Genomic DNA, 16,028 nt, shown 5'->3' with positions numbered 1-16,028 from the left:
GAAAGGGAGAAAGAAAGATGAAGGAAAAGAAAAACAGAAGGGAAGAGGGACAGTGAGAAAGGGCACTTAAAAAGAGAAAGAAAAAAATCTCCTGGATCAGCTGTTGAGAGAAAAAGAAGAGAAAACAAGCAAAAAAAACAAAGCAACATACCAAACACAACACCATCACGTTAATCTAGCTAAGTGTAAACAGCAGTAAATACTAAATATTGAATGTTGTTGTGTAGCACGCAGGACAGACAGCGCACAATGTGCTTTGAAATAGCACCCAAGAAAGGTGTAGTTTATGTCTATGAACAGTGAACACCCATGTGCACACCCGTGTGGATCAGCGCGCTTGTATACAAAAGGTTTCCCCATGTAACGGTCTGCTAGAGGGTGTAGAGGGCCATAGCCCCGTCCCCCAGGGCATGAAGCAGGCATGGAGGAGATCCAGGCTCCAGACATCCAGAGGCCCCAGAGTGCGAGAGCCCAAGGAGGACCACCGGAGGGGCATCCGTGCCACCCTCCTGGGAAGAGCTGAGGAGAGCCCCAGATGAGGGGTCACCCAGTAGCCACAGAGCAGAAGCCAGAGGGGGCTGCACTGGCGTGCCCGCCGGCTCTGCCGGCAGCCAGCTGTGCCAGAGTGAACCGAGCCACAGGCCCCGAGGCCCGAGGGCCCCCCGCGCCCCGGAAGAGGCCTGACCGAGCAACAGGCGCCAGGCCCCGCCAAGTAGCCACCGGGAGTGAGCTGGTACATACCTGAGCGCCCAGCCCTGGACACCAAGAACCACCAACGCAACGACCCCTGAGGGCATCAGTCACCAGCAGGGAGTGTGGTGAGGGGAGATAGGCCTCCATACTTTGGAGGGCCTGGGGATCTACATGTCCCACGAGTTTCTTACATGTCAGTGGGCTGAATCCCTGCATGAAGATTTGACAGAAAGATGCATGTCTGCCAGTAAATCCAATAGTGACTGGTTATGATGCATGCTGGTGCCCCTGCTATGTAAATCTACTGAGTCATGTGATGAGCCACTCATGCATATTTGCACTCAGAGGATACTGAAGGACTGCCCTGCAGCATGAATAAACGCTTCCACCAGCAGGATATGCATATATGTCAGCTTAATGTTTGCTATGAAGAAGTAAGGAGACGGATGCTTTTAAATCTGTCAGGGGAGAACTCAAGAAGATTTCTCTAAACTGGCAGGCAGTCAGCATAAGCCTGGATCAGTATCCCTTTTTGTTCAGTCTTATGTTTCCCATATTCTTAAAGAATCGATGCCCCAGTTTTTTGTGTTTTTTTTACCAGGAATCATTAAAATTTCATCTCGCCTCTTTTCTCACCTCATCTTCTGCAGTCCTATAGATTTAGCTCCCTGCATCTAGTTTTGCTTCGAGTCCTAACAGGATGTTGGTTTTGCTCGTGTGTATTGTAAAACATGGTAAGGAGCAGACATTCAAACCAAATCTTTTCCATCTGCACACAAGATCTGATCTGAAACAGAATAAATCCATTTTCTCCAGGTTACTGCAGAGCAGAGAGAGTCACAATATCAAAATGACTATTATGACTGCTTCTGCAGCATCTCGTCAGAGACAATATTGTAAAAATAGCATTGGAGCGGCAGGGAAATTGACAATAAAAGCTGTCATGCACACAGAAGCAGTTGAAAGCTTCACAGGCTGGAGAGAAATGTTGCAAAGAGAGAGGAAAAAAATCCAGAAACAAGTAGAAATAAAACTTTGGAATGAGTCCCTAGACTGTCTTAATGGTGTTATTGGAAAGATGATGCAAGATGTTGCAAAGGTTTGACTATGTTCCAAGAGTCGCCCCCAGCCTGTGCATCTGGACATGCACACTGTTGCAGAAAGGGCTTATCGCACCAGTTTATTTAGTAATACCATTTCAGATTGAGCAGTCTGTTCTAGTTAGGTATGTGCCTGTGTGTGTGTGTGTGTGTGTGTGTGTGTGTGTGTGTGTGTGTGTGTGTGTGTGTGTGTGTGTGTGTGTGTGTGTGTGTGTGTGTGTGTGTGTGTGTGTGTGTGTGAGAGAGAGAGAGAGAGAGAGAGGGAGAGACAGAATCCAGCTGCATGGCGATCTAGCGAGCAATGGGGGGGAGTCAAAAAGAGAAGGGCAGAGGGTCACTGTGGAATAGGAGAGGGAAGGAGGAAAAATATAAGAAAGGTGAAAGCAGGAAACAGGTTAATAAAGGGGTAGCAAAATGGGATGAAGGATGAGCACAGATGGTGAAATAAGAAAAAGAAGAAACAGAAACAAAGAGGCTACGGAGAGACTCCAGCTGTCCTTTCCTTAATGCCTGGTTTCAGATCACATTGTTCACAGTCAGGGGTTTGAGATGTGCAGAGTTGTAAACATGACAAAGCAAAAGGGGAATGATGTTGTGGATGTAGCTGTGTGGGACTGTAAAAAGAGCAAGACAGCTTAAGTTTGTGAAAAAGTGGCACAATTAGTTTTGAGTACATGGCCACAGATTGACTCCCTTTTTTCAGACTTTTGACCTGATGGAATACAGTGGGTAACACTAAGCATGATTTTTAACCAAGTGCATTTCAACTAGAAGCGTTTTTGTTTCGCCACCGCATTTATTTTATGTTTTAGTCTGAACTCTCTTACAACTGTTGCCCTAACAACCATTTGACAAGATTTTATCCTTGTTTTAATTTCTAAAGCCTGGTCTCCTATAGCCTATCGATGTGTTTATAACAAGATATACACTGAAGCATTATTCTCTCTTTCTGCATTTAAGATGCCAGCTACAGATATACCTAGAGTTGAACTACTGTCCAGATAAGTTTTTTGAACTGAAAGTTTAGCACATTTTACATACACTGCTGCTCACATCAAATGACTGCTAGAGGTCTGCGTTGCTGTCTGTTTATTCCTCGTTACAGTGGATAATGACTGCTTACTCAGCATGGGATTGATTACAGCTGATAACAGTCATTCAGTGGGCTGATTGTTTCCTAAACAGGTGGCTAAGGCAGGGATTGTAGTCTGCTGCAGACATGGATGCAGTGACACAAAAACGGCAAGTGTGCAGACATCCACAGAGAGCCTCTTGCTCACCATTCAATTATGAAATCCATGTCATTCGTATCCACGTGTCCAGTAAACCTGCCATATCTGCAGATGCAGAAACAATAACACATATTTCTGAACATAATGTAGCTTTAATACTGAAGGCAACAAAATGTACAGGGCTTCTCATAGGAAGCATGGATACATGTGAAAGCCTTTGAGTTAAATGAACAAATAATACTCCATCGACTGCTGAAGGATCTTTCAGAACAAATTTTTGGCATGAATTCAGCAAATAATCTTATCTTTTCCTTAAAGCATTACATAATCAAGTCACCATGTTCTTTGTTTTGAAACGTGACTTCTTATCTGTCAGTTGTAGGCTGCTCTCACACTGAAGGACAGAGAGGTCAACATGTATATGAAAACCTCAGTTTCAGGGCTGCCCAGTGTGTGGCTATCGCATCTACATTACAAAATGCCAGTTAGTATAGTGTAACAGGTTAAAATAACTCACAAAAAGAAAAACTGAGTAGAAATGTTTTGGCACGGTAGTGGAGTAATGGAGGGGAGAGTGGGAAAAGATTGGAAGGATGTCCTGTTTAGGTCATGTGCCTCCGAGCTTTTTACTGTGGGAAAGTGTGTTTGCAGTGTGTGTGTGTATGTGTGTGTCTAAGTGTATATATATTTATGTGTGTGGCCTGGTTTGGCTGTGAGAACTTACTTCTGATGGCCCACAGCTCTTTCAAGGATATTTTGGATGTCGTGTTGCTAAGGAAGGGTTTATTTAACACAGAGTAGCTGTGTTAAATAAATATGAGACTATGCAGTGCCTTTGTAGCTGCACAGCAGCACGTTTTCTGCATGTGTGCACAGTATGTGTGTTTTGTGAGGGTGAAGCAGAACCTCCCTCATGGGCCCCACACAGACATGCACAAGACCTTTATCATTAATTATAAAACCAAAACATATCACATGACCTCTGTAGTGATCAGTCATACTGTCTATGTTAGATGAAAAATAAAACTATTTTGTAAACATGACATGTGCGCTCTGGGACAAGGACAGGACAACAGAGAAGACTCATACAGAAAAAAAAAAAAACAGGAAAACAGTGACAGCCGCTAAACACATGGAGATTTGTTCTCTCCATGCAGTATATTTCACACTTCTGGAACTGTGCACAAAAGCTCACTGTTATATATTGATAGTGATTATTAAAAGCGAAGATAAAATTCAGGAAATAAGCAAAAAGGGAAAAAAATACACATTGTAGCTTATACTCATCTGATACTTTCATGCAAATACTCTGAGTTAGGATATCAAGAGTTGTGCAAAATCATAAAAGAAGGGCAACACGGGTTAGTTCATTGAAAGAGAGCGAGAGAAAGAACCTCAAACAAATAAAAATGATGACAAAACCAATAAGTTCAAGACGACTCATCTCACCACACTTTACAAACTTTTTAGCATTATCTCAGCTCTTCGGTGAAGCTGGAGAGAGTACTGTGAGCGTGTAATGAAATTTCATCAGCTCCTTTCTGAAAAGTCCTACAATTATATGGCACCTCTTGATAATCCATAGAAATCAGCATCGTAAACCTGGATAATCAAAATCTCAAACATTTCATAGGTTCATAAACTGTTCTCTCCCTTGAGTCGAGAAAAAGTTTGATTTGCCACTAACATTTTTTGTAATGAATTGGAAATGTGCACATTGGTTTAAACATCTCCAGGTTGACATTTAATGTCATTGATGGGATGATATTTGGATGAATCAGTGATTCTACAGCGTTATAGGCAAACTCGTACACTCTTATTTTCATGTATTCAACTAATTAGTAACAAATTTTCTCAAGATACCATTTATAATTGGGGGGTTTTTCTGGTTCGTCTCTTTAGTTAGGTGCCTTTTGATGCTTTAGTGATTCAAGCATAAAAAAGGTGGCTTAACAAACAAAAAGCACATTTCTCTGAAAGTGGTCAGGTTCAATGACTGAAATGAAAATGAGTGAAAAAGCAGCTGATGTCCAAAGGAAAGCTTTAAAAGACTTCAGAAAGCAATTCCTAAACAAGTTAGGAATTGATACTTTTCTTAAACCTCTAAGTTTAAAGCTGAAAGTCTTCACTTCAGTCGATTGTTTATTCATTGTGATGGTGTACAGACGCAAAACTGTGTCACTGTCTAACTTAAACAGTAAATCTTTGCGTTCTTTGGTAACCCCCAATGCAATGGAGACATGGCGAATGTCCATAGGTGGGAATGACAAAGTCTTACCTGACTCATTCCTGCAGTTTATAATATTGTTGCTGAAGTCAAGTCATCAGGCCAAAACAACCCTCGGGCCACCAGGACCAGGACATGTAGATCCACGATGCAAGCTTTAATGATGTGTTGCACATTCACCTTAGAAAGACGCAGCGTTGGTTGTGTGGTTGGTTGCCAACTCATATACTTGTGATGTGAGCAGTGTGCCCCGAGCAACACACTGACATAATAATTTGCCACTAACTGAGCGGTATCTCCTCTGTTAAACACGTTTTTATGGATATCATTTGCAGTGTTGTCAATTTCTTTGGTAACATCAGCCAGAAACACACTCAGTAGCACTTCTTTGGGGGTTATTTTTAGTCAAGAGTAGTTGATAGAAAAAAAATAGCCATAACACAATGCTAGAAATTGACATCAACCTTGAAAAGCCACAGTTGCTTTGTGCAATGCCAGCATTTCACCCATCACAACAGCGCACGTCTGCTTGGAAGCACGGCCCTCTCACACTTCCTACATTGCTTTTGGTCAAAACCACAGGGTCAACCCACTTCCCAGTATTCTTCTGTCAACTCTGGGAAAAAGCTTTAATATCCTTCCTGCCTCCAAGACGGTGGCTGTGGAGGCCCTGTGAAAAGCCAGTCTTAAGGGCAACAGCACCGCGTCGCATCCCTTCACCGCAGAGTGAACCATTGTCTCCTCTGTCTGTAAACTCTGATGTTTTCAGAGAACAAGAAACAAGAAATTGTTGGTTCATTTCCTGGACAGTTTCAGATGGAGTAAATATTGACAGATATATTGGCATTTGTTTGCCTCGGGTGGAGTCAACAACGATACCATGATTGTTTTGTGGCCATTTTGTTAGTCGCAGCTAGTTTTCTGCATCACAGCCCTGCAAATAAAAGATTAGACTGAGTGTCGACAGCAATGTCAACATCACTGACCATTGCCCGGCGACAGCGATGACTGCATTGTTTGACTCTGAGTTTATTTACATGATGCAGTGATAAGATGAAGACCACATGCCGGGTTTTCTTTGTATTGTTTCAGACGTTCGCTCATAGCAGACTGTCATGGATTCAGCTGTCTGGCTTTCTTCTATAAGTTGAGATAATATTGTTGTCTTAATAAAAGAATAATGGGTCATTTTTGATGCATGCTCACTCTTGCCTCTGTAAATTTTCTTTGGGAACAAAATCAATGCCATGGATGGAAGAAGAAAAAATCTCTCTGGAAAAATAACACAATTGTTTTTCTGCTCTAAATTTGTAGCATTACACTGTGCTCTGAAGGCCCCACTTGTACACTAAATACAAGAAAATTATTGTAAAGAGTAAGACATCCATATTTAGGGCTTGTTGGTGTTATGATTACTCACAGGGATGGTTAGAGGACAGCTAACTTCTACCCTGCTACAAGGAGGGCAATTATAGTCACGTGAAAATGAAATTTCTCACAGGCCTCTATCCAATCCCAAGAAAACTGAAGTGCACCTTTATTGCTTCCACTGAAATTAAGTGCTGAACTTACTGTTTGATGATCAGCAAGTGTGAGCACCTCTATGAGCATTCAGGTGTGTGTTGACACAGTGCTGCAATCTTCCCAGGAGCGGACAACCACAACATTTCTGGAGAGTAAAGTGGAAATATTTGACCATGTTTCACAGCACCACCTTAGCAAAAAGCAAACACAGTATGTCAACACCAGTGATGGGAATAACGGCGTTACAAGTAACAGCGTAACAAGTAACGGCGTTACTAACGGCGTTATTTTTTTCAGTAACGAGTAATCCAACTAATTACTATTCCTATCATTACAATGCCGTTACAGTTACTAACAAGAAAATGCGGTGCAGTCGCGTTACTATTTTTCAACAAACAGACGGTTGAAGCTGTGTTCAGCTTACTGCACCTTATATCAGTTGCATGGAAGTAGCTGTCTATGTAAGTAATCTGGGCGCTACAGCTTTAAGCACTTTCTGCCCGACGATCACTTTTTGGCACAACACCTGGAGCTCAGGGGGGCAAAACAATCGCATGACTGCTGCTGTTTGACTGAGGAAGAATAAAGTAGTCGTGGTAAGCCAATCACATGACCACTTAAAGACAAAGCAAGAAGGTGATATATACCAGTTTATAAATTGTGTTGATAGGCCACGTAAAACCAGAGTCATGATAAACAATATACACGCGTGTTTTTTCCTCAATAGTTTCGTCACGTTTACTGTCTAAGCACAGCGCTAGCAAGCACTCTCTGCTTATGACCAAAAAAAAACAACAACAACAACAAAAAACCCTGCCCTTTCGTGTTGGTGGAAAAATGCACCATGTCGACCAATCAAAAAATGATATGGCAACATGACATTTGGTTGTTTAGGAAGAGGGGGAAGTTTTAGGAGTGACAGCAAGAGAGAGCGAGTTTTGAGATGTGAGATTTGTGACATTTAGCGTGTTTGGAGTGTGTAGTTAATGTGTTGTCTTGTGTAGTTAGTGTGTAGTGTTGTGGATAGTTTTGTGTTGATACACACGCAGTGATACACCTGCTGCTGTCAGACCTGCAGGTATCAGGCTGTGATTGTCTCCTTTATAGTGGACAGAAATAATTTTTTTGGAGTGGCACAAATAATTTGTGTGGCATCTTATTGATGCAGAACAGCTGATTGTTCTGTAAATAGTTTGAAATGGTTATTTTAAAAAAGGGTAAATGGCTGCAAATAACTTTGTTGTTTGCAAAACTTGTGCGTATGATTTTAAAATTTACAATTTATATTTGATTTAAAGTTATGAAATATGATTCATTAAACATGTTTGTGGTTGTTACAGTAAAAAATATAACTTTTTCTACTCTGATTTTATGTTTTTGTCTGATTTTAGATCAATTGTGTTAATACAGTATGTCAAAATGAAAACATAACTGTAAATTCAGACACGTGAGGTTGTGCTGAAAAGGATGATACCAAACAAGGCAAAGTAAATAGTTTTTAAAGGTGAAATGTGGAGGGAAAATCAAAAGTAGTTAAAAATGGCCAATTATACCCTGGACCCCAGAGGGTTAAACGTTTTTTTAAAAGTAACACAATAGTTACTTTTCAAGTAATTCATTACTTTTAGATTATTGTAACTCAGTTACTAACTCAGTTACTTTTTTGAAGAAGTAACTAGTAACTATAATTAATTACTTTTTCAAAGTAACTTGCCCAACACTGGTCAACACAAACACCTACCACATACCAACTCACGGCCAAGCACAGTGGTGGAGGGATGATGATTTGGGCACTTTCAGTCATTGTGCCAACCATGAACTCTACAGTATACCAAAGCATTCTAGAGTCAAACATAAGGCTGTCTGTCTGGCAACTAAAGCTTGGGTCATGCAACAGGATAATGATCCCAAGCACAACAGCTGAAAAAGGATAAGAAGGTGTGACCGAGTCAAAGTAAAGTCAAGCTGACTGAAATGCTGTGGCGAGACCTTGAGAGAGCTGTGCATAAAAGAATGCCCAGAAACCTCAATGAACTAAAGTAAAGCTGCAAAGAAGAGTGGGTCAAAATTCCTCAGCAACAATGTCTGAGACTGATAAAGTCTGAGAGAAAGCGATTACGTCAAGTTATTGCTGCTAAATGTGGTTCTACAAGACACTGAATCACCGGGCAAACTTAGTTCTTCTGGTATGTGCATTACTTGCTGTGCTCAGTATGAAACAATATACATAATATAGTGCACTAATGGAAAGATGAGACGCATCATTGATGTATCATTACCACCAACAGTAGTGAAAGATTTACATTTCTATAGAAGTGTATTGAAGAGCCAATGAGCATGAAGCAGAGCTTATCACGTTTTTTTACAACCAAAATGGTGATGTATGAAACGTACATTTCAAGGCTTCAAAACAGATCTTCATTAACCAGTGGGTGGCCTCACAGGAGCTTCACCCATACCCACCCTAAAAGACAGATGGGTCATGTGTTTTGTCCATATGTTGTCATTTTAATCAGACAAAATTAAATCACTTTTATTTTCAAAATGTATTTGTTTTGCCAGTTGTAAGTCTAAAATGTTTACAGTGGTAAAGCCGCTGCACATTGAAGTTAAGTGTACGGCTTAATAAAGTTGGCAAAAAACTTAATTTCATGCCTCTATGGCTTAGTGCACTTTGGATAGATCAGAGATTGGATGTGTCAGCAGCTTAGGGTATTCATGTCAGTTTTTCTGTGGTCTGTACTCCAGCTCGCTGCATACTAAAACACCAGTGTGTTCAAAATTAGGAACATCAAACTGGGACAGCATCCAAAGTTCCTACTTTTACTGAAGTTTGTCTTTTTGACCTTGAAGTGTTCCTTTTATCCTAATTTCCAGCTCAATATTTTGATTCTTGGATTCTAATGAAATTGCAATATTCGCAGTTCAAAATTCTCCTTATTTTTCTTATGCCGTGCCTTGGTGCAGCCTCTCAGTTCATCCTCCAGTCATTTAAAGTCAATTTTCTTCTGATTGGCTGCTTCTCGGAGAGCATAGATATAATCAGCAGACAGGTGTCTTCTTATAGCTACACTTTTTTTTCACTTAGATTATTTGTCTCTGTCATCCAACACAGCAGAGAGTAGAAAGAATTGCCAGAAGGCTGTGTCAGAAAGTCTGAAACCTGAGCTTTGGACTCACAGCCATTACTTGTACATATGCTGAGCTCATTATTTTAAACTCCATGCACACATTCAGACACCTTTCAGATCATAGATGACACAAATATATATTTAAAAAAAGACGCATTAAATATCGAAGGCAGGTTTTATTTGGAATCTGGGGCCACAAAGATGAGCGGAGCAGCCTCTGCTCAGACTGATGCAACTAAAGATGGATTTATTTCACAGGAGAAAATGTATGTGGACCATGGGATCATTGACAGTGAGAGCATGTGAAGGTAAAGGGATAAAGATTGTTAAAACAGTCAATTAAAAGAAACATTTAGAGGAAAACTAAAGTGGGAAGATTTAGTCGTGAGGCTGAGGCTTCTTAGAAATCTACTTAAATGCTTGCACTGGGTTTTGTTGTGTTTAAACAGTGTTCACCATGACTTCTAGACAAATCATTAAATAGGCCTACACTTTGCACGTCATATATTTAGCAAATAATGACTTCAAAGACAGGCTTTTTTAGCAGTCAATAAACCGAAAGCAACATAAGTTCACACAATAAATGACGAGCCAGTTTTTTCAAGAGAGATTTGAAATTTAATCAAGGGAAGTTTTTGTTTCCACAGACAACAGCTTCAGTGAGACACAGTGTGTAGGTGCCGGCAAAGAGACACTTTGAAGACAAATAAAACAAGCAGAGTTTTGCTCGGTTTGCCTCGAGGCTGGTGAGGACTGTCCAAAAATCAGATGAAGCAGGTACATTAAATTAAACCCCTATCGAAAGGAATTCAGTTCGACGCATCGGTGTGTACTTTCACCAGAGTTGAGCAACGATGGAGAGGAGATGCACATACAGTAGAGAGCACAGGCAGAGAGCATGACTATACAATAAGAGGTCTCAGCATCAGTCCATAGCTTGAGAACCCCTGTTTGTGAATAACAGCTGTATTTTATTCAACAGTATCTGATAAGTTACACTGTTTTAAAACAGTCTTTTGGGGCTCAGCTACACACACAAGAAATTCAAGTCCCACAGTGTCACCTTCTCTTTGGGCAGTGTATCCTTTCCAGTGGTTAAAGTCCATTCAGATAGTCATTAACAAGCATAAACTTTGTATCTCTTGAAATGACAGTCTGGCCTTCTTCCTTTTTACCTCTTCCAACAAATCACACAGTATCATGTTAATATATCTAACAGCAATGTCCTTGGGGAGTCGTACATCCCACCAGTTCAGAGGTCAATCACTGACTTTGATGTTTGTTGGGTGCTTTGGCCTTCAAAAGTGATACAGTGCTGTAACAAGATCAAAAGTCTGGATCCATGAGGTTTAAGAACGCATCCAAGATTTGGTCATTTTTCCCGCTGGTCAAATTACCCCATGACAAATAAACAAACAAAATCCTCTGCATCTCAGAGTAACAGTTCAACATTTTTGGGAAATGCTTATTTACGTTCTTGTCAAGAATTAGATGTGTCGTCTTAGAATAAAAAAGTTACAGCCATCTACTGGTTAGCTTAGCATAAATACAGGAAACACTCCACACGGATCCGCACAAGAACTCTACTTACAAGGCCATGCATCACTCACTACCTCACACACTTCCTTAATCCAGGCAAACTCCAGTGTCAAAGTTGTGGTTTTGTTAGGTTTAACTGAATAATATGGTGTTATGTATTAATCACAACTGGATTTGTTTTCATCCATGTTTGAGCTACACTAAGGTAACCAGCATCCACCTGTACTCACCACGCAGACTTGAGAGCGGTATTATCGTTCTCTGGAAGAAAGCAATAAAACGCATCCCCTTCAGCTTCTACTCAATAAGGACGGATTCAACATTGAACAGTTGAATAATAGATGATCCAAAATGTGGGAAAAGTACATATAATATACAAAAATATTAAAGAAAACACTACCTTGCTCTACCATTGGTTCCTTCATTTCTACAAGTTGAGGTGGTTTGCAGTGCCACTTACAGGATAATTTGACCAACAGAAACAGTCCTCTGTGCGCTCCTGCGTTGTGTACAGTATTTACTTAGTGAAGAGACTGGGACGTTAAATTCAGTCCATTACTCCCATCTCTTCCATGGTCATGACCTAAGCCAGGATGTCACTCCGCTTGCTGCACCAGACCACCAGGCCAATCATGGCCAAGGTGAGGAAAACGGGGATGAGGATGAGGATGGTGAGGGTGTCGTCCGGGGGATCGAGCCACACCGGCTGGTCTATGGTGCAGTTGGAAAAAAAGTGCTTGTGTATGTGGATGATGTAGCGCTCCACCAGCGGATTGGGCCAGTAGCAGTCGACGATCTGGGACTTTGTCTCTGTGCAGAGGGTGAAGAGGTGGTACTCACTGAGGAGACAGACAGGAGAAGGAAATGTAAAAGAGGAGGAGAAAGTCATGACTCTTAGTTCTAAGCATGAAAATATTAAAATACATAACACAGATGGCTTCCCTCCTTCCTATCATAGCTCAGAAGTACATTACTTATTCTACTGCTGTTACTCTTAGGAGCACACCGGCATTTAAACCCTTCTGTGGTTTAGCTAGTAATACCCCGAGCATCAGCAATTTGGTATGTAATCCATCATAGTGATTGGGTACACACTGCTTTTTCTGGCCCTCTACCATCTCTATTTCACCAGGAGCTTTTTAAAAACTCAGAGCTCTGCTTTGATGAATACATTGAACCATTTCTAATCCCTCGTTCTCCGTCCTGCATTCTCTATCAAAGAGGTCCAGCTTCTTTTCTCATGACACACTGAGAGCTGCTCCTATCCTCAGCAGGTGAACATTAAACCGAGCGACAGTATTCTCACGCTCCCCGCTGATCCGAAGCTGATTTGTCATGTTTCGATGATGTGGATATGACACTCTATGTTATTAAAACTTACAGACTGGCTGGTAAAAAAGACTGCTATGGTTCATGAACCAAGCACTATTGTTGTGGTCGCTTCTCAAAATACTGTACTAGCAACTGTGAGCTGTCATGTCATTAGCTATAGCAGTACTGCGAACAGTCTCATATTTTTGCTTCCTAATTGACGTCATTTTTATAACTATTTTCCACAAAACTTTGTTCTTTGTCGTTTTGGCATCACTTCTGCTTTGTTCAGATTTATTTTTAAACTGTATTATGCCTTAATTATGGCATCTTATGCATTATTAGTGTGGGACTTGTATAGCCTGGGGAATCATTTGAAATAACTGCACAGGTCATCAGCGATCCTAATGACGAAACTGCACTGCCAATTACCCACTATATTAAGCTCGTGCTTAATTGTGGTTTTAATACAGAATCAGAATCTTGATGATTTAAGGTCAAGTTTTTGTTTTTCATCTGATTTTCTGTGGCCACCAAAGTGTATATACAGTGGCTTGCAAAAGTATTCGGCCCCCTTGAACTTTTCCACATTTTGTCACATTACAGCCACAAACATGAATCAATTTTACTGGAATTCCATGTGAAAGACCAATACAAAGTGGTGTACATGTGAGAAGTGGAACGAAAATCATACATGATTCCAAACATTTTTTACAAATAAATAACTGAAAAGTGGGGTGTGCGTAATTATCCAGCCCCCTGAGTCAATACTTTGTAGAACCAATTTTGCTGCAATTACAGCTGCCAGTCTTTTAGGGTATGTCTCTACCAGCTTTGCACATCTAGAGACTGAAATCCTTGCCCATTCTTCTTTGTAAAACAGCTCCACAACTGCCCTGTGACGGCCTCAGAGGTTGTCTAAGAGAATATTGGGAGCAACAACACCATGAAGTCCAAAGAACACACCAGACAGGTCAGGGATAAAGTTATTGAGAAATTTAAAGCAGGCTTAGGCTACAAAAAGATTTCCCAAGCCTTGAACATCCCACGGAGCACTGTTCAAGCGATCATTCAGAAATGGAAGGAGTATGGCACAACTGTAAACCTACCAAGACAAGGCCGTCCACCTAAACTCACAGGTCGAACAAGGAGAGCGCTGATCAGAAATGCAGCAAGAGGCCCATGGTGACTCTGGACGAGCTGCAGAGATCTACAGCTCAGGTGGGGGAATCTGTCCATAGGACAACTATTAGTCGTGCACTGCACAAAGTTGGCCTTTATGGAAGAGTGGCAAGAAGAAAGCCATTGTTAACAGAAAACCATAAGAAGTCCCGTTTGCAGTTTGCCACAAGCCATGTGGGGGACACAGCAAACATGTGGAAGAAGGTGCTCTGGTCAGACGAGACCAAAATGGAACTTTTTGGCCAAAATGCAAAACGCTATGTGTGGCGGAAAACTAATACTGCACATCACTCTGAACACACCATCCCCACTGTCAAATATGGTGGTGGCAGCATTATGCTCTGGGGGTGCTTCTCTTCAGCAGGGACAGGGAAGCTGGTCAGAGTTGATGGGAAGATGGATGGAGCCAAATACAGGGCAATCTTGGAAGAAAACCTCTTGGAGTCTGCAAAAGACTTGAGACTGGGGCGGAGGTTCACCTTCCAGCAGGACAACGACCCTAAACATAAAGCCAGGGCAACAATGGAATGGTTTAAAACAAAACATATCCATGTGTTAGAATGGCCCAGTCAAAGTCCAGATCTAAATCCAATCCAGAATCTGTGGCAAGATCTGAAAACTGCTGTTCACAAACGCTGTCCATCTAATCTGACTGAGCTGGAGCTGTTTTACAAAGAAGAATGGGCAAGGATTTCAGTCTCTGGATGTGCAAAGCTGGTAGAGACATACCCTAAAAGACTGGCAGCTGTAATTGCAGCAAAAGGTGGTTCTACAAAGTATTGACACAGGGGGCTGAATAATTACGCACACCCCACTTTGCAGTTATTTATTTGTAAAACATGTTTGGAATCATGTATGATTTTCGTTCCACTTCTCACGTGTACACCACTTTGTATTGGTCTTTCACGTGGAATTCCAATAAAATTGATTCATGTTTGTGGCTGTAATGTGACAAAATGTGGAAAAGTTCAAGGGGGCCGAATATTTTTGCAAGCCACTGTATACTCTACACTGCATGTATGTTTAAAATTGCGAGGCAGCCTAGCTTTCTTTTTCTTGACGTGCAGTCCTGTGAAAAACTCATCGCAGCCATGACAAAGTAGTTTGTAGTACCACCTTTAGCAGAAAGAAAATGAAGAGTTCTCCTCCACCACCGTGCTCAGTCACCGACAGTCGGTATGAGGTGTTTGTGCTAATGTGTCTTCAGCTTGCTGTTCACCAACTGTGATGTTGTGCATTCTAGTCAAACATCTCCACTTTGGTTTTGTCTGTCCAAAGAACATTCTTCCAGAAGTCTTGTAGTTTGTTCAAATACATCTTTGCAAACCTAAGCTGTGCTGCCATGGTCTCTTTAGAGAGACTCCTAGCATCCTTTCCAAATAAGCCATACTTTGTTCAGTCTTTTTCTAGTTGTACTGTCATGAACTTTAACATTTAATATGCTGAGGACTGCAGTCTGAATTGTAGCTCTTGGGGTTTTTTGAAATATCTCTGAACATTGCACAGTCTGACCTTTGGGTGAATTTGTTGAAACACTCAGTCCTGGGAAGATTGCACCATTGCCAAAACATCTGCTCTCATAGAGGTGCTCACACATGCTAATGATCACCTAATCAAGAGCATTTGATTAGCACCGACTGGCTGCTGCTTACCCTCATAATTCCTGTGGAATCATGCAGTCACATAGTGTCCAATGAATGCTTAGTAGTGCATGTGCGTGTGTGAGTGCGTGTGATTTGAAAACAATGAAAGTCCACTGACAAAAACCGAAACACATAAACATTAGTGCTGACAGGAAATCTTTGAAATACAAGGTAACATCAGCAACATTATGTTAAACTGCTACACAGATTTACCACCCTGCCATAGGACAACAGCCGAGAGCAGGAACAAGGGCTCATTAATGTGCTATCTAATATTTAGACCGCTTCACCCTGCTGCCCTGTCTATAGCACATATAAGTTCGGTTCTGACGTCAAGCTGCAGCCATTGTTTTCTGAATGCCCTTTGCTTAAGTGCCACAAATCAAATAAGCCCTGCTGTCTGTGTGCTTACACTGTGTATAGATGCATATAGTGCGCTGCAAGCA

At 41.3% G+C, this 16,028-nt stretch overlaps 1 protein-coding gene across 1 annotated transcript in view; it reads right to left on the bottom strand.

Moving 5' to 3' along the window:
* Positions 1-10,502: 10,502 nt before the first annotated feature.
* LOC134634880 (receptor activity-modifying protein 3-like) overlaps positions 10,503-16,028 on the bottom strand; it is a 37,344-nt gene continuing 31,818 nt past the window's right edge. Inside the window, exon 4 of the mRNA XM_063484309.1 lies at positions 10,503-12,285. Within this exon, the coding sequence (XP_063340379.1) occupies positions 12,030-12,285 (256 nt within the window). The 3' untranslated portion in view covers positions 10,503-12,029. The remainder of the gene's footprint in view (positions 12,286-16,028) is intronic.

This window comes from Pelmatolapia mariae, linkage group LG9 (assembly GCF_036321145.2).
Source record: "Pelmatolapia mariae isolate MD_Pm_ZW linkage group LG9, Pm_UMD_F_2, whole genome shotgun sequence".
In the NCBI taxonomy this organism is placed as follows: Eukaryota; Metazoa; Chordata; class Actinopteri; order Cichliformes; family Cichlidae; genus Pelmatolapia; species Pelmatolapia mariae.
Note: the sequence above shows the minus strand (reverse complement) of the source record. Positions and strands in the feature narration are given on the sequence as shown.